Source organism: Pelophylax lessonae, assembly GCF_965119305.1.
Source record: "Pelophylax lessonae genome assembly, chromosome: 3".
Lineage (NCBI taxonomy): Eukaryota > Metazoa > Chordata > Amphibia > Anura > Ranidae > Pelophylax > Pelophylax lessonae.
This window is the reverse complement of record NC_138770.1, coordinates 38482267-38500925: the sequence shown is the minus strand read 5'-3', so window position 1 is coordinate 38500925 and position 18659 is coordinate 38482267. Positions and strand designations below refer to the sequence as shown.

At 44.4% G+C, this 18659-nt stretch overlaps 2 protein-coding genes across 2 annotated transcripts in view; one reads left to right on the top strand and one right to left on the bottom strand.

Annotated features, from left to right (window-relative positions):
• LOC309550284 (uncharacterized protein) overlaps positions 1 to 5183 on the bottom strand; it is a gene marked incomplete at both ends in the record, with an annotated part of 77976 nt that extends 72793 nt beyond the window's left edge. Inside the window, one exon of the mRNA XM_082250689.1 lies at positions 5046 to 5183. Coding sequence (XP_082106815.1) covers positions 5046 to 5183 — 138 coding nt within the window. The remainder of the gene's footprint in view (positions 1 to 5045) is intronic.
• The window catches only part of LOC309550737 (uncharacterized protein), a 578111-nt gene that overhangs the window by 506276 nt on the left and 53176 nt on the right, over positions 1 to 18659 (top strand). The gene's annotated exons all lie outside the window — the stretch shown is intronic.

The window sequence follows — 18659 nt, the reverse complement described above, 5'->3', positions numbered from 1 at the left end:
AGTGCCGCACATCAGTTCCCATCATTGCCACCCATAAGTGCTGCCTGTCAGTGCCGCTTATCAGTGCCACCTAGAAGTACCCATCAGTGCCACCAATAGTGCCCGTTACAATTTTTGATATAAACAAAGAAAAACTTTTTTTTTTCAAAATTTCTGGTCTTTTTTTATTTGTTTAGCAAAAAAGGGAAAACCCAGAGGTGATCAATGACATCAAGAATGATGTCATGTGACCTCCCAGAATCCTCCTCACCTCTCTGGTCAGCAGGTAGATGATCTCCAGGGTGAGGTTTAGTATCCTCTCAGTCATGTGACTCCGGTTCTCCTCCATCCTCATTGGTGCCGTCCTTGTAGACGGATAACTTTGGGAAATGAAAGTAAGAATTATCTGGATGGCATTGGTCACACAATAATAGGATGTGGATGTGAGGGGGGTAATAAGAGGGTTGCTGTACATGTAAGAACTACTGCCCCCATGGGAACACATTTAGTTTGAACTGTTTAGTGTTTGCTACACTTTCATTAACCCAGAACTCTCTTGGATCAGAAATTCCCTTTTCTCTGTTGGGTTTGTTTGGTTTCTGAACTGGTTTTGATGAGTTTTAGATCTGCAGACAAGGAATGATAAATTAGATCCTTCCTTTGACTTGTTTGCTCTGAGGCAGTGCTGTGAGGTCAATGTAGGGTCATCATGATGTCCAGGAAGGGGAACTTGCTGACTTTTGGCCGATGTTCTAACATTTAGTCGGACCCATGAAAATTCCGGACCCTCGTCACTTCCAGTGATGCTACGTCACCACCAGCTGGTGCGACAGCTGTTGCGAGCCCCGGTGCGCATGCGCACAAGACATTTTCCAGGTCAGATGACATTTTAAAACTTTGCTAACAACTGACTGAGAGGAGGAGGGGCTGAGGTGGGACGCACACACCGCTGCGGGAAAATTTTACAACACCGCCGCATCATTGAGCAAGGAACATGTTGCAGAGCTGACTTAGAGGAGGCGGGAAGGAAGTGAATATATATAATTTTAGAACACCGCCTGAGGTCCCTAGATTTTCGCCCTCACATAGAGCCACTTCCGCCTGTTCTCCCGATACTTCCGCCCTTACTGACACATACCTCCGCCTGAGGTCCCTAGACTTCCGCCCTCACATAGAAGTGAATTCCGCATTTTCTATGGAAACGTCCACCCTCACGTAGAGCCACTTCCGTACTCATTAACATTATTTTCTGTCCCCGACATCCACATTTCCACCATTAATTTCCAACGGACAGTCCCCTCTAAGTCAGCTCTGCAACATGCGGTGTTGTAAAATTTTCCCGCGGCGATGTGTGCGTCCCACCTCAGCCCCTCCTCCTCTCAGTCAGCTGCTAGCAAAGTCTTAAAATTTCATCGGACCTGGAAAATGTCTTGTGCGCATGTGCACCAGGGCTCGCAACAGCTGTTGCACCAGCTACGTCACGTAGCATCACCGGAAGTGACCGGAAGTGACGAGAGTCTGGAATTTTCACGGGTCCGACTAAATTTTAGAACACCGGAATTGAGGGCTAATCAGGATAATTACCAGAAGCTGTAGGGCTCAAATCTTTGGCAGCCTGCTGAATGATAGGAGTGATGTCACCCCCAACAGTTATAATCTTTTGTATCACTTGATCCTCCCTTTTAGATTGTAAGCTCTTGCGAGCAGGACCCTCTGATTCCTTCTGTATTGAATTGTATTGTAACTGTACTGTCGGCCCTCTGTGCAAACTGTCGGTGCTATATAAATTCTGTATAACTATAATAAAAATATTGATGATATCACTGTCACTCTCTGTAGTTAGAGAAGGGATTGGAATTTGATAGCAGGAGGATGCAGCTGGTGGAGTAGAGAGCTGTGTGGGAGGAGTCTGTTCTCTTTCCTCCAATGGCAGGCTAGTGTGGGTAGGAGAGGTCTGCTCTCTTTGTTGCCAAGTATTCTGTAGTATCCAAGACATTGTATAGAGTGGCAGTTGGTTCCTGGGGCTCTGAATTCCAGCCCTGGGCACTGCCAGAGCCTGTGTCATGGGAAGGTATTGGACTGCCTCCCCACTGACTCTTGGTCACCAATTAGGCAATGGTGTGCAAACAGACCTCCTCTAAGGACGAGTTCCCACCAAGTGGTGAAGGTCTGTCCTTCTTCATTCCACTTGGTATCCTGGAAAATTTTTATTTGATCAGTGAGATGGTATTAAGATGAAGGTTGTCTTACTTTCCTGGCAGGTGTTCTGTAGCAAGGTCTAAAAAGTAAGTGTAGGTCGGAGGATCATCATAGACCAAGACCCCCCCTTAGAATCCCCCTGAGCCGTACAACCTCATCTTCTCTCAGAGCCCGGCTTCTCTCCAACCTTATCAATGGCCCAGAGTCCTTCAGATACATTACTCCCTCAGGGATCCCAAAGTCCTTCAGGCTCAGTTTTCCCCTCACAGTCTCTCAGCTCCTCAACTTTCCTCAGAGCCCTCAGTATTTTCCTCCCTCGGACACCAATGATGGAAGATATTCTTCATGGCAGGCTGGGGAATGTTTTCTTCCTCCTGACCAGCAATGTAAGGGGCTCTATGCTCCATACTCCTGACCCCTGCACTCCATCATTGTGTTGGCTGCATATTGTAATGATTGCCCATTGGCTGCCTGTGTAGTGTAATAATTGCCCTTTGTAGGCCATGTACGGTCAGGATGGCCATTGTCTTGTCTATTTATTGTCCGTGATGTTTGTTTGTAGGAACATATTACTAGAATTTATCTCCAAAATGAAGAGAATGTTCCGGCCCCGTAAGTGGGGAAATGTTCTGCCCCTGAAGGGGTTAATCTAGGTTTGCACACTATATATGTGTGTATCATCATCTGCTGGAGATAAAAGATGTCACAGTGACTATGGAGGAAGAGGACGGACATGACGGGGGGGTTACTGGGTGTAAATAGAAAATAAGATCTTATTACCTCATCTGCTGCCAGTTCCAGCAATGTCTCCTCTCTACTTCCTCCCAACTCACCTCTCACCTGGAACTTCCTGTCTGTACCTGACATCACTTCCTGTCTTCCATAGAGACTTCTTGAGTAGAAGTGAGATCACTACTTTGTGGAGCTCAGAGAAACTGCAGCCCTGAGAAACGTCTCGTAGTGAGAACACGGCCTTGTGCTGTGTGTGTATGTACTGTATATCCTTATAGATGGGGTCATCTCCACTCCCACCAAGTGGGATAGAAATATATTACTTCCTGGTTCAGCCCTTCCTAGCCAGGGTTCCTTCAAAGGTTTCTTGGGGTTCCTTGGCCAATGAACAATATAAAAGATGAAGCATACGGTACCTAAAATTGTTCATAGGTGATGCTTTAAAAGCCTTTACAGGTGGTCTACCAGAGGGATCCGAGGGTAAGGACCCAACTACATTCCTGGAACAATTGTTGATCACAACATATGGCAGGGAGTCCTTCTCAGCCACGTTTGCTGTCGAAAACGCACCGCATGCCTGCAAGGCCACCACCACAGGGTGCCCTTCGCGCACGTTTATTGGCAAACTGCTGAATTACAAAGACCGTGACACGGCGCTGCGCATGGCACGAGTGAAAGGCAATATACCCATTGACCATATTAGGGTGGCTATTTTCCCTGACTTCTCCACTGAAGTACAAAAGCGCAGACAGGCTTTCACAGAAGCTAAAACGCCTACGTGTCAAGAACCTTAAGTTGTCCATGCTGTTCCCTGTAAGTCTTCATGTAGAAGACGCTGACCGTGCTATATTTTTTGAAACTCCTGCTGATACCATTGCTTGGCTGGAGCGTCGGGAGACCAACAGGAGAGCAAACAACTAACCTACATTGCATGCTGTGTGGCTGTGTACTACTTCCGAGGATTACAAACCTCCCTGGTTGCATCTTTTTTTCAGGTCCTGTACACTCCCTATCGTGCTTGCCCCTCAATAATCTCAGACTCCCATCTACATTTCCCACCCTTGATTTTCTTTTTCTTCACTATCTTATGTTATGGCAGCAGAGTCCTTTACTCAACGACTCCCGCCTGGTGCACTGCGTCATTTGGTGACATGCCCGTCTCACTATTGCCGATTCTCTACACCACTGTTGCCCTACATGGAAACAAACAATCATTGCCTGAGTGTCATGCCTGTGATGTAAAAAACCCTTAGGCCAAGGCCGCACGTTGAATAAACATTCCTATATACGCACAGAGAACTACTACTGGGAGTCGCAAGAGTCTTACAATCTGCAAGACTTATTCACTATGTACTTGAATGAAGTGTTTGATCCACTTCACATGTGCGTTACTGTTTTGTTATGAGAATATGCCTGCACAAGTTTGGGTCGGTGTTGGGCTGGGTGGGGGGGATTGTTTTCTCAAAAGTACAATGCACCAAGTTTAATTGTTATTGTTTGATGCCTGCTATGTTCAGTGTATTTCTCTTTGCTTTGATGCCTAGGGGACTTTCCCATGTCTGGGGTGATGACCCCCTCTTGTGTGACCTTAAGGTACTGCGCGGTCATAATCCTACTTCACGTTCATTACAATCCGCCATGACATCTCTGAAATTCCTCACTTGGAACGTTAGAGGGTTGGATGACATGGTCAAACGCACAGCCGTCCTATCTTACATTAAAAACTAAAAGGCTGACATTGTAGTCCTTGTTGAGAAGCATTTAGATGGCCGTTTGCAGATGGCCCTTAAACGCCCCTGGGTTGAATGGGTATATCACTCAGTTTATACTACCCACGCAAGAGGGGTGTCATTACTGATAACCAAGTCCCTGCATTTTGAATTCTGTGACCTGCGTTCTGACCCGTAAGGTCGATATGTGTTCTTGCATGCTAAGATATATGGTGAACAGTTTTTGTGGATGGCATATTATGTACCACCTCCATTTTGCATGACAGTTTTGACGGCTAAACTCAACTATATGGCACAACACCCGGCGTTTTCAGCCATCTGGTTGGGAGACTTCAATGTTACTTTAAACCCTGACCTGGACAGAGCACAACAACCCGCCCCACATTCTAGACCCTGTCCACCTACCAGGTTTGCCAGGTTGATATCACCTTTTAATCTGGTTGACTCATGGAGGACTAAACATGCCAACGCCAGAGCGTACTCATGCTTCTCCTCCACACACAACACAATGTCCCTCATAGAAAAACAAAGTCTATCATACATACTAGTCACTCACCTATTAGATGCAGCTTTTTGCCCTAGACTTTTATCGGATCATAGTCCATATTGGTTGACATTAGCTGTCCTTACAGCCAGACCGCAAAGGACCTGGAGATTAAACCCCTTCTGGCTATCGCTACTGTCAGATGATGGTCAGATGGACGATGAATGGAAAAGGTATTTCCACGAAAACGCTTACTCTGCCTCATTTGCGAGTATATGGGACTCTTTCAAACTTCATGTGAGGGCCACTCTAATATCTCGAATAAGTAGGCTTAAAACTACCGCAGCTGAGAGGGCAGACAGGGTATTGGAGGAACTCTCCCTCACAGAACGTCAGTATGAGACTGACCCATCTCCTAATAACGCCTCCCGCCTTAAACTGCAATCTAGGGTAGTTAACCAGTTACAATATGAGATGTCTAGAAGAAAGCTTTTTTTCTCTAAACAGAAATTTTTTGAACATGGCGAGAGAGCGGGCAAACTATTGGGGAACATGGCCCACAGTGAGGATAGACCCCCAGTGGTGATCTCCCTGTGCAACTCCTCCGGGGAGATGATCACCGAACCTACGGAGGTAACGGACATGTTCCGTGGGTTCTTTAGTTCCTTTTATACCACCACTACAACTGATGACACAACACCTATTGATCTCTTTTTAGAGGACCTTGCCATCCCTCAATTGACCTCTGCCCAGATAGAAACACTTGAGGCATCACTAACAACCGAAGAGATAGCGACAGCAATCACCAGCTTTGCTAGATCTAAGTCCCCTGGTTCTGATGGACTACCCATCGAATTCTACTCACAATACAGCAAGACCCTCATACCTCATGTGCTTACTCTCTATAATCATCTTTTTTAAACACTTACCATTCCTCCATCCATGAGGGAAGCCGTTATTGTACTAATTCCCAAGTCGAATAAGCATCTGGGTCTCCCCGAGTCTTTCAGATCTATTTCCCTACTCCAGGTTGACATTAAAATATTGATTAAAATGTTGGCTTTGCGCCTTAATCAGGTTATCCTAACCCTAGTACATGAGGACCAGGCGGGTTTTATGCCAGGTAGGAACACTTCCTTCAATCTCCATAAGTTATTTATAAATATGCAAGCACACCACGACAATGTTAGGGAGAGGGTGGTAGTAACGCTTGACACGGCCAAGGCGTTCGACTCGGTGGAGTGGAACTATTTATGGAAATGTCTGCCACGGTACGGCTTTGGCCCTACATTTTTTAGATGGATCCGCTTGCTATACCAGACTCCTACTGCCAATGTGGTGGCTAATGGATAGCAGTCGGATACTTTTGTACTCTCCAGAGGCACTAGGCAGGGCTACCTTCTATCCCCTTTACTGTATGCTTTGGCCAGGGAACCCCTGGCTATATGGCTGTAATCCTAATATTTAGTCATAATTAATAGTATTTGTATGTATTTACTTAATGTTATACAAGTTGTATAAGTTGGTAATTTGTGTTACTTTTGTATAGACTTTTGGTTATATGGTGTAACATGACATCAGCCACATTAGACGTTACAAGAATAGAGTGTTACATGTGGGCTTGTCAATCAAAGTCCATATATGACTTTATGAGTTTAGTACCTCCTCTTGTATATAATAACTGAAGTTAGCAGAAATTATGTATGCCATACAAGGTTTGGAGTGTTGAGAGTTTATGACGTCTACATGTAAGATAAATTGCCAAGGAATCGAGATTCAGGACACGCAGACTCGAAGAGATCACACACATCATTTCTTCTCCACAAAAACTATACATAGACTTTTTGAAAACTTAAGCAGGTGTTTGTTCTCTGAAACCTAGAGATGTCGTTTCCTGCATCTTCCTGAACTTCAGGGGTGGGGAACCTTTTTTCTGCCAAGGGCCATTTGGATTTTTGTAACATCATTCGGGGGCCGTACAAAATGATCAACTTAAAACCCCCCTTCAATGCAGACTGACCACTGCATGCCCCCTTTCAATGCAGAGTGACCACAGCGTGCCCCCTTTCAATGCAGACTGACCACAGCGTGCCCCCTTTCAATCTTTCAATGCAGAGTGACCACAGCGTGCCCCCTTTCAATGCAGACTGACCACAGCGTGCCCCCCTTCAATGCAGACTGACCACTGTATGCCCCCTTTCAATGCAGACTGACCACAGCGTGCCCCCTTTCAATGCAGACTGACCACAGCGTGCCCCCTTTCAATGCAGACTGACCACAGCGTGTCCCCTTTCAATGCAGACTGACCACAGCGTGCCCCCTTTCAATGCAGACTGACCACAGCGTGCCCCCTTTCAATGCAGACTGACCACTGCGTGTCCCCTTTCAATGCAGACTGACCACAGCGTGCCCCCTTTCAATGCAGACTGACCACAGCGTGCCCCCTTTCAATGCAGACTGACCACTGCGTGTCCCCTTTCAATGCAGACTGACCACAGTGTGCCCCCTTTCAATGCAGAAAGCCAGTGCACTTACCTGCAGCGGCGGCTTCTCCTCGAGTCCTCCCGCCTCCTCGACCAATGGCATGGGTTCGCCTTTCGGCCAATCAGAAAGCGGGTCTCTGACCCACTTCCTGATTGGCCAGGAGGAGGATCCGTGTGACACTAGCGAATTTTCATTCGCTATTGTTACACAAATGGGTGGGCTCCCTTTTCTGAAGCTTTTCTGTGACTCACACTGTCAGGATGGAGCCATCGGCTCCTTCTGACAGCTCCCCTGTCATACACAGGCTCAGCGGCATGGGGGGGGGCAGGCGAACGCAACGATTGTGTGGGCCGCAGGTTCCCCACCCCTGCTGTACTTGAAGATTTACACTGAAGGACATAGAGGAACACACACGTCTGTACAGCCATGATTTCAAGCTGGACACAATTATCAGAGGTATTGTTTTTATTCCTTATATTTTTACCTACACTGAACCGAACTGTTTTACCTTTTACATTGTATTGTTGATGCCATATGTGTGATAGGGCTGCCACGACGCGTCGTCGTAGTCGACTACAAAAAATCGTCGACGTGCGAAAAAAGCGTCGACGCGTCAGCACGTGACGTGACGTCACACGCATCTCGCGCGAGTTGCATTAAAATAGCGGAACAGCAGCGGTAATGGCGACATCTGATCCTGGGGGAGAAAAAGCCAGCAGCAGCGGTTCCACGTCCAGCAGCAGAGTACAAAAGGCTTCCAGCAGCAGTTCCAGCAGCACACCACCAGTACAAAAGACAGCGAGAGCCCGATCACGGTCATCAAGGGTATGGGAATACTTTCAGCAGAGGCCAAATAAAATGGTCCTCTGTTCCCTTTGCAAAAGTGAAATGGCATACCACGGCAGCACAACTGCTATGCATGAGCACCTCAGAAGAAAGCATCCTGGCGCACTGACCACAAAGGACGAGCCATCTTTGTAAGTACTAGTACTACTAATTTCAACAATATAATTAATGCATTGCTAGCTGATGATTGCTTAGGGCCAGCTCACTTTTCTTAAATGGACTACAAGGCATTTTGCATTTGCAGCCCTCAGTGTCTGTTTTGTGGATCCCTCAGGTCATGATTGACAACAAGTGCAATGATCTGACCATGACCACCAGCACACCTGAGAGCTATTTTGACTGTGACTGCACTCTGCAGCATTATTAATTACAACATTGGCCATGGATATCTCAAAATTCTACTAGAAAAAATACAATTAATATTGTTAGCGTTGAGGCTGAGCATTCATAGATGTGTAAATTGGTAATGTTATTAATTATTATTATTAATTATTATTATTGTTGTTTTTCCTCAGGAAGAGGCAAAGCTGTGTACAAGATTTCTACTTTCATAAAAAGGATGTCACTGCTTGCACACCCCAAGTGGCCATTACACTTACCAATAGCATACTCAACATGATTGTAAAAGATATGAGACCTCTTTCTATTGTAGACGGTCAAGGATTTCGTGAGATGATCAGCACATTTTACCCAGGATACACACTTCCCTCCAGGTCCCATTTCACGAAGCTGATGGAGAGGAAATATGAGGAGAATTTTGAAAGATTGAAAGCGTCAATCAAAGATGTCAAATCCAAAATAGCTCTCACCACAGACGCATGGACCAGTATTGCCACAGAGGCATACTTGGGTGTCACATGCCACTTCATTAATGAAGACTGGAAGCTTACATCCTACAATCTGACCACTATGCCACTTGAAGATCGCCACACAGCTGAAAACATTGCTAACTGGGTGGAAAAAGCAGCTGAGAAGTTTGAGATATCCATGGCCAATGTAATTGCAGTTGTTCATGATAATGCTGCAAATGTTGTCTCTGCTCTGCGTATTTTGGAAGAAAAGCATCCTGGCATCTCTTCTCTCAGGTGTGCTGGTCATACATTGCAGCTAGTTGTCAACCATGCCCTGAGGGATCCCCAGATCAGCAAGACACTGAGGGCTGCGAAGTGCCTTGTGGAACATTTTAAAAAAGTGAGCTGGCCACTACAAAGCTTAAAGCAAAGCAACAACAAATGGGTACCCCTGATCATGCACTAATAAATGATGTATCTGTAAGATGGAACAGTACTTTACACATGATCAGTCGCCTGCTTGAACAGAGGTGGCCTGTGACTGCCACACTTTCCGATCCTGATGTCACACCACGAGGAAAGCGCTTCCTGGATTTAAAACATGATCAGTGGAACTTACTTGAGGAAGTGGAACAAGTCTTGAAGCCTTTTGAGTGTGCTACTGTTTTCTTGAGTGGAGAGTCCTATGTGACTGGTTCCGCTCTACCTCCTTTGGTAAAAGGCCTCCAGAAATCCATACAGAGCACAATTTGCGAGATAGCGGCAGTCAAAGCTTTCCAAAATGTTGCTGCACAGGAGATGACCACAAGATGGGAGAGGGAAACTAAATTCAGAGATGACGGAGGAGAAAATATATGTCTTATTGCAGCAGCCCTGGACCCCAGATTCCGCAAGCTAAAATTCCTGGCAGCAGAGGATAGTTTAAAAGTTCACCTCAAGGTCCAAGCTCTTGCTCTTGAAGAGAAAAGAAGATATGAGGAAGAGCAAACACATCAACGTCAATGTGAGGAACAGGTTCAGTCAGCCAGTGCAATGAGTCCAGACATGAAACTTTCAGAAAAGAGGCAAGTGTCTATGTTGGACTCTTTGCTCGGTTCAGATTCAGATGAACACCACAGTAATGGTGAGGATGACACTGGTCACATCCAAGATCCAGAAATTCACAGTGAACTGCAGAGCATGTCGATATGCTAACCTTCCTCCATTGCAATGCTATATTATAGGTACAGGCCCCCAACCTGTACCTATTGCACTCTCTTGGGTTGTATTGTTGGACTTCTTTAAACTACAAGATGGCTGTTGGCTGCCTTCAGGTAATCTTTCCTCAGTATTGGCCATTATAATTTGCACAGTGTTGAGCTTGCTTTTTGTTGGACTTGGCTCCTTTAAAACTATGTTAGTTTTTAGGTATGTTTTACATTTACAAGTAACACACACACCAAAAAAATACTGGTCAACAATAACACTGTATATGGAAAACATACCTAAAAAGTAACCAAGTTTTAAAGGAGCCAACTAGTCCAACAAAAGCACTGCTCAACACTGTGCAAAAATAATGGCCAATACAGCAAAAGATTACCTGAAGGCAGAGAGCTGACTTGTAGTTTAAAGAAGTTAAAGTGTTAGGCAGATATGGCATTTTTCATGCCTGATGCCCTAAAGTGTTTGGCACTTTATGTGTCTCACTCTCTTGTATTTTTGCACAAGTGTTGGATGCTAACCTTCCTCCATTGCAAATGCTAGTATATTATAGGTAGGTGCAGGCCCCCAACCTGTACCTGTTGCACTCTCTTGGGTTGTATTGTTGGACTTCTTTAAACTACAAGATGGCTGTTGGCTGCCTTCAGGTAATCTTTCCTCAGTATTGGCCATTATAATTTGCACAGTGTTGAGCGGTGCTTGCTTTTTGTTGGACTTGGCTCCTTTAAAACTATGTTAGCCAACTAGTCCAACAAAAGCACTGCTCAACACTGTGCAAAAGTAATGGCCAAAAATAATGGCCAATACAGCAAAAGATTACCTGAAGGCAGAGAGCTGACTTGTAGTTTAAAGAAGTTAAAGTGTTAGGCAGATATGGCATTTTTCATGCCTGATGCCCTAAAGTGTTTGGCACTTAATGTGTCTCTTGTATTTTTGCACAGTTGCACAAGTTAGTGTTGTTGAGCACTGCAGTGCTTTATAATTTATATGGCATTTTGAATGCTTTTGGTTTTGAATTAATGGCATTATTCCTGCCTGATGTTAAAGTGTTGTTTACATTTTATTTTTGCCACTGAAACTTCAACCACATTGAAGTATTTTTTGGAAAAACTTTAATAAAAGTTGAAATATTATATTAGAAGTTGTACGTATCATTTTTTGTAAAGTTATTCAAAGGATTATTTAACTAATCAAAGAAAGAACACTAGATTAAGCAAAAAAACAAAAAATTTAAATAATCGTTAGATTAGTCGACTAATCATAAAAATAATCGATAGATTAGTCGACAGACAAATTAATCGTTAGTTGCAGCCCTAATGTGTGATTGAATAAATTCACACTTTGTTTTTAAGTCAGTCTGGCTATTAATGCTAATCGTCCGGAAACGCCTAAAGATACTAAAATATTAGAATATTCTAGATTTTACAGACCGTTGACTTAATGTATCTGATACATGTGTATAGACCTGTTTATCTTGTCTCCCCCCTTAGTGTGGTGTTGGTTCATGCCTGGGTCATTTATGTCACCTTTCTGCTCTCTTCCTGTATGTATCAACATAGAGTATGTCGATGTATTACCATGCTTAAGTGTTACTTCATAACAATAATTTCTGTCATCTCTCAGGACTTCTTGGCATCACTCATACATATTGCATATGGAATGATTGTATTGAACATGGAATTTGTTTATGCATTGGAAAATTGTACACTGTTGTGGGAAATAAAAACGTTTAATTTAAAAAAAAAAAAAAAAAAAAGCCTTTACAGGTTATCAGTTTAGAGGTAATCATGAACTATGGTCCTTGAATTATTGCTCTCAATCTGACATTCATGGCGATACCTCACATGGGTGCTGCAATTAACATTTACATATGCATGCCAGAGCTACATACTAGGGTGCCCACATGTCCCGGATTTCCTGGAGCTGTCACGCTAATGAAATGTGTGTCCTGGGTCCCGGGCACCTTTATTCCAAGACAATACAGTGTCCCGGAATCAAATAGAGGACACAGCTACCCTACTAACTATATTGTTGGAACTGGTTGCTATGGCCGCCCCGCCTGAAGTCTCTAGTGCTGCACTGCTATTTCTACCCACCTCCTCTTTCTCCGGTGCCCAGAGGCATGCAGAGGGAGTGACTTGCAACAGCCTGCCCGGGACTGGTGTCTGTGATCGCCTGTTCTGTGTGCTGCTGCACTGCTGGCTCAGATCCACGGCTGCCCGAATTCTCCTCCTCCGGCTCTCGCCCGCAGCCCGATTGTCTGAGGGACCAGTTGACCACTCACCAGAGGGGATATTAGAAGGTGAGGATTGGACAAGTAATGAAGAAAGAAGGTGACACAAGTGGGGGCACTGGGGGACAGTAATGAAGCTGATAAGTGAGGGGATATGAAGGTAACAGGGGAAAAACAACTGAGGGAATAGTAATGAAGAAGAAGAAGGTAAGGTGACACAAGTGGGGGAAGTAATGAAGGTGACAAGTGAGGGGATATGAAGGTAACACAGGGGAACAACAACTGAGGGAATAGTAATGAAGAAGAAGGTGACACAAGTGTTATCACTCTCACTCTCTCATACTGGTCACTGGAAGTTCAACGTGGCACCTCATGGCAAAGAACTCTCTGAGGATGTGAAAAAAAGAATTGTTGCTCTACATAAAGATGGCCTAGGCTATAAAAAGATTGCCAAGACCTTGAAGCTGAGCTTCAGCATGGTGGCCAAGACCATACAGCAGTTTACCAGGACAGGTTTCACTCAGAACAGGCCTCGCCATGGTTGACCAAAGAAGTTGAGTGCACGTCAGCATCATATCCAGAGGTTGTCTTTGGGAAATAGACGTATGAGTGCTGCCAGCATTGCTGCAGAGGTTGAAGGGGTGGGAGGTTAGCCTGTCAGTGCTCAGACCATACGCCACACACTGCATCAAATCAGTCTGCATGGCTGTCATCCCAGAAGGAAGCCTCTTCTAAAGATGATACACAAGAAAGCCTGCAACAGTTTGCTGAAGACAAGCAGACTAAGGACATGGATTACTGTCCTGTGGTCTGATGAGACCAAGATAAACTTGGTTCAGATTGTGTGAAGCGTGTGTCGCGGCAACCAGGTGAGGAGTACAAAGACAAGTTTATCTTGCCTACAGTCAAGCATGGTGGTGGGAGTGTCATGGTCTGGGGCTGCATAAGTGTTGTCGGCACTGGGGAGCTACAGTTCATTGAGGGAACCATGAATGCCAACATGTACTGTGACATACTGAAGCAAAGCTTTATCTCCTCCCTTTGGAGACTGGGCTACAGGGCAGTATTCCAACATGATAACGTCCCCAAACACACCTCCAAGACAACCACTGCCTTGCTAAAGAAGCTGAGGGTAAAGGTGATAGACTGGTCAAGCGTGTCTCCAGACCTAAACCCTATTGAGCAATAAGCGGAGCAGTCTCAAAGAGAAGGTGGAGGAGCGCAAGGTCTCGAACATCCACCAGCAAAGTGATGTCATCATGGAGGAGTGGAAGAGGACTCCAGTGGCAACCTGTGAAGCTCTGGTGAACTCCATGCGCAAGAGGGTTAAGGCAGTGCTGGAAAATAATGGTGGCCACACAAAATATTGACACGTTGGGCCCAATTTCAACATTTCCACTTAGGGGTGTACTCACTTTTGTTGCCAGCGGTTTAGACATTAATGGCTGTGTGTTGAGTTATTTTGAGGGGACAGCAAATTTACACTGTTATACAAGCTGTACACTCACTACTTTACATTGTAGCAAAGTGTCATTTCTTAAGTGTTGTCACATGAAAAGATAGAATAAAATGATGATAGAATAAAATTTGATGAGCCTGGAATATAGGCATGTGAAAATATGCATCCTTGATGTCTATGGATGCTAGAAATTCCTCTCCCTGCAGGGAGGCTATGACTGAACCAATTGACTCCATACGGAATGTGCGAACGTTCAGAAAATGGTTTAGAGTTTTGAGATCCAGAATAGGTCTCACATCCCCGCTTGGTTTGGGGATTATGAACAGGCTTGAGTAAAAACCCCATGAGCCTTTCATTCTCCGGACCCTCCATTATCACTCTTTGCGCCCTCAGTTGGTCCAATGCCAGAAAGAGACCTTTTTAGGGGATCTGTCGGTATACTTGACCTATAAACTGAGGATATGGAAACACCCCAAATTCCAGTTTGTACCCCTGCAAAATGGTGGAGATAACTCAGTTGCCTTGGATCGATTCCACCCAACTCTGGGCCCTGGAATTAGAAGCGCTGGTAGCATGAGTGCTGGGGTTCTTAAAAGAAGGATATAAAAAAGGTAGGGTGGTGGCACTGCCTAATTTTAAAGTGCTAAATGTAAACCTAGAAGTGCGACTTAGTGTTTGGCAGTATTGAAAACTCAGTGTACCAAGATGATAATCATATAAAGTGATATGTGCATATAAGTATAAATAAACAATATGATGCAATGTGGTATAAAAATATATAAATAGATGCCAAATCTCAGTTATAACGGATATTGGTATATCATAAATAATGGTTGTGCATATCAAAAAAAGGTGCATATCAAAAAAGTGCTCTAGTGCATATAAAATCCCCCACTTTACTATACACTGTGGTATGCAGGTAAAGTAAAGTGTCAACAGAGTATATAACACAGCAAATAAGCACACAAAGTCCAATAAAAGTGCTAAAAGTCTATATGCCACATGCAGTGACCAAATCCAAGGCACAGAGTTCTACAATAGATGATGGGTGACAACACTCTAATAATGGCTATAAGGAGTGACCCCGTGGTGGGCGGTGAGGTGTTGGGTGATCCTTCTGGTAAAAAAACTCACTCACCAGAAACACCCACCCCACGCAGGGGTATGGATCGGGTGTATATATGTATCCAGCGACCAGAGACTCCCGATATCTTCACCTATTCCTGGATGAGGACGTCCTGGAAGTGGTCTGAGGGGTCCTATATGGAAGGGTCCCTTGGGATAATGGTCGGGATCTACTGGGCTTCTATCAATAGGAAGTGGTCTGGGATGTCCGCGGGGTATCACTCGCAGTTTTAAATCAGGGAATAATAAACAAGGCACATAGTGTGATACCGTAAGGGAAAATTTAATTTAGCAAAGATATTAATTAAATTTCCATTTGCACGCCAATTGCGTTCAAACACGCCCTCCACGCGTTGTACGTCTGTACTTAAAGGTGAATAGGCCTTTGCCACAGACACTCTATCAAGACAGGTGACGAACATGCGGGCGCTTATAAGCCAAAGTGAAAACAGCAACCACAAGGGGTGAGAGCAGCTTAGGCTGAATTTTGCTTGTCACAGCTGATACCTTTTAGGTGATCAGCTCAGGGCAACAATAGGCAAAGATATAATGTTTAAACAAACTTTGCATCATCCCACAACTGCACAAGCTCATATAATCACAATTGATATAAATGGCACATTTAATCCCCAAGGAAAAGCCAGAGCTTTGAACAAGATGTATATTGCATAACTTAACATCCACAGTTTCATGCACACATTGGTTTGTCACAGCTGATACCTTTCAGGTGATCAGCACAGAGTGAAAACAGTGTGTCAGAAAAACAAGCACAGAAAAAATGCTTAACAGGATGTATTTTGCCTAGCTTAACATCCATAGTCTTATGTAGAGACCCACATGGCACTCGGTCTCTGTTATCTTTTTAAAGAGAACAGTGCATAAAATATTTACAATTTGCAATTATGCCAGCAATTTTTTTACCTTCAAGGTTTGCTGCATGTGTAAATATTGGACTCACCAGTCCTGCTGCAGGATTCTGTATTAGACAGGAATCCAATGTTCACTCATCATGGCGAGCTTTGTCTTGGAGTCCTTCAAGGACTGGGTCCCCTTGTTTTAGAGGGGACATGGCCTCGGACCTGTAGAGCATCCTGCATGGCGCCTTTGGGGTTTGGTATTCCATGGGTCCTGATCCCAGGGTCCAGCGCCTAAAAAGGACAGCATTACAGGCAAAGCCTTGTATCTGCTTCTCGAGGCTCAGGTACCATCTTTTTAGTCCATTGACTGTTTCAGATGGATTTGATAGCTAACTTCTTAGATTCACAGATCTTTGATTGGGGTATATAGCATATCTTCTTTGAAGAGAAATGTGGAGAGACTCTCCAACGTGACCATCACCTTTACACACTGGCGAAAAAACAAGGTACTTCCTGTGTGGGAGGGGTTATATAGGGGGACATCCTTTCTGATTGGTTGCCAGTGTCCTTCACCTGTAGATGGCTATATAACCCATTTGTTATGATTTATGGCTCTGTGTCCCGTAATGTACGAAGAGAAAAATGTTTTGCCTTTCATTTCTATTTTAAACTGAATGGGCTGTTTTACAAGGTTGAGTGTTTTCATAAACTTTCACTCCCAACACAGAAGTTTGTATTTTCAGTCATAGCAGGCTGCATTAACCCATTGTCACCATGGACAGTCTCTCCATCGGATCTTTTCTCACTAATACTTGTGATATCGCTCTAACCAAACAGCAGGAAAGGAGTGAAGGGTTTCTATGCCAAGTGAAAATTATTCACACAGCTCTTTGGATTAAGAATCCAAACGTTCTGATAAGAAGACACTTTTTACCCTATGGTGGAGGCGCACTTGGGTGATTCACTTTTTTGGCTTGTCATCTATACCCATATTGTCGCACTTGTTGGGTTTATAAAGGTATTGGAGCCTTCACATTTGGAACTTTCATGAGGTGTTACAACAGACTGTTTTATCACATTGGACTCACCTTTTGACACATTTGATCTGTTTCATATTTTTATACACCGTTCAAAAAAAAAATGTAAGGAACACTTTGAAAACACATCAGATCTCAATGGGGAAAAATATCATGCTGGACATCTATACTAGTATGGACTTTTTGTGGGTGTGTTCCCGCTGTGTTCCTAAATATGAGTGCCACATTCCAGTATGAGAAGCAGATTTTGGAAGATCCCCTTGGGGTGGGACTTTTTAGGTCACTCAAAACAAAATTTTCAATTGAAAAAATATAATTGATATATATAATTTTATTGATTACACAGAAGTATAGAAAGATAACATACAAAAATATATATAGTAGAAAATGTTAAAATTGGCAAAACTGGTGTAATTAAAAAGATATTTTAATTAAAAAGAAGACCAACTATTCCATGTAAGATCGTGCGTCATGTGCGCGTCGGGGCGGCTTCGGGGGCGGGCCTGGCGAGCTTCACTCGGGGAGCCCACAGCTGTCAGAGGGCTGAGACGCAATCAAGGTGATTGCTCTCACCTGACAGTGCCCCTACTTAGGCACCACTCCCGACGTGGATTACTTGGTACATCCATCGCTGGGAGGAAGGTTGTCGAGGGGTATCGTGTCATAAGGTTAGTCTTTACCACCAATATTATGGCTTTGCAACTTCGAAGGCTTTGTCTTCCTTAAAAACCTTTAATACACACATGTACTCAGTTCATGCCCTCGGAACAATATCCATTTTACCTCTGCTTCATATTTGCCTAATAGAAGATCCAATCTTCATTGATCATTGGCCTCATGTTCAGAGTAGCCAGCGCTCATGCTTGGCCCTCTCGCTCTATATATATATATATATTGTGAGGGATTAGCTCGGTGGCGGGTGTGGATGACCCCTTGGGGGGTGTTTTTTCCCAGAGAGGTAGCCGACAAGTGCTTGCAAACAAACAGTGTGGTTTATTAAATGGTGTTTTCTTCACCAGGCTGTATGCAGCAAAACATCCAAAATAAAATAAAACAGAAAATAAATCCTTGCCTCTGTGGGCGGCTACCTTCTCACAACTGGAACCTGCCTAAGTGTCTGTCTCCAACCTACCGTCGGGCAGACTTCCTTGTCCTACAGTGGACACTCAATAGTCCTTTTATAATAGTTTCACAGGGCAACACAGTCCTTTTGTTTCTTTCACACAGAAACACTTCGTCTTCTCACCTTTGAGACGTATTCACCCTTGGTTACCGTCCCGGGCACACATCACTCCGGGGGGTCTTCTCCCAGGCCCACACATCCTGTCGGGAGGCACACGCTGACTGTCCTCCTGCTCCCAGCCCACATGGCTTCAGGATGCAGCTTCTGGAGGCAGCAAACAATAGGAATTTCTCTGAACAAATTATAGAGCCTTAACTCCCTCATTCTGAACAGGTGAAGGCCTTTCAACTTCCTGCTGGCTAGCTCTGTAGCCAACACCC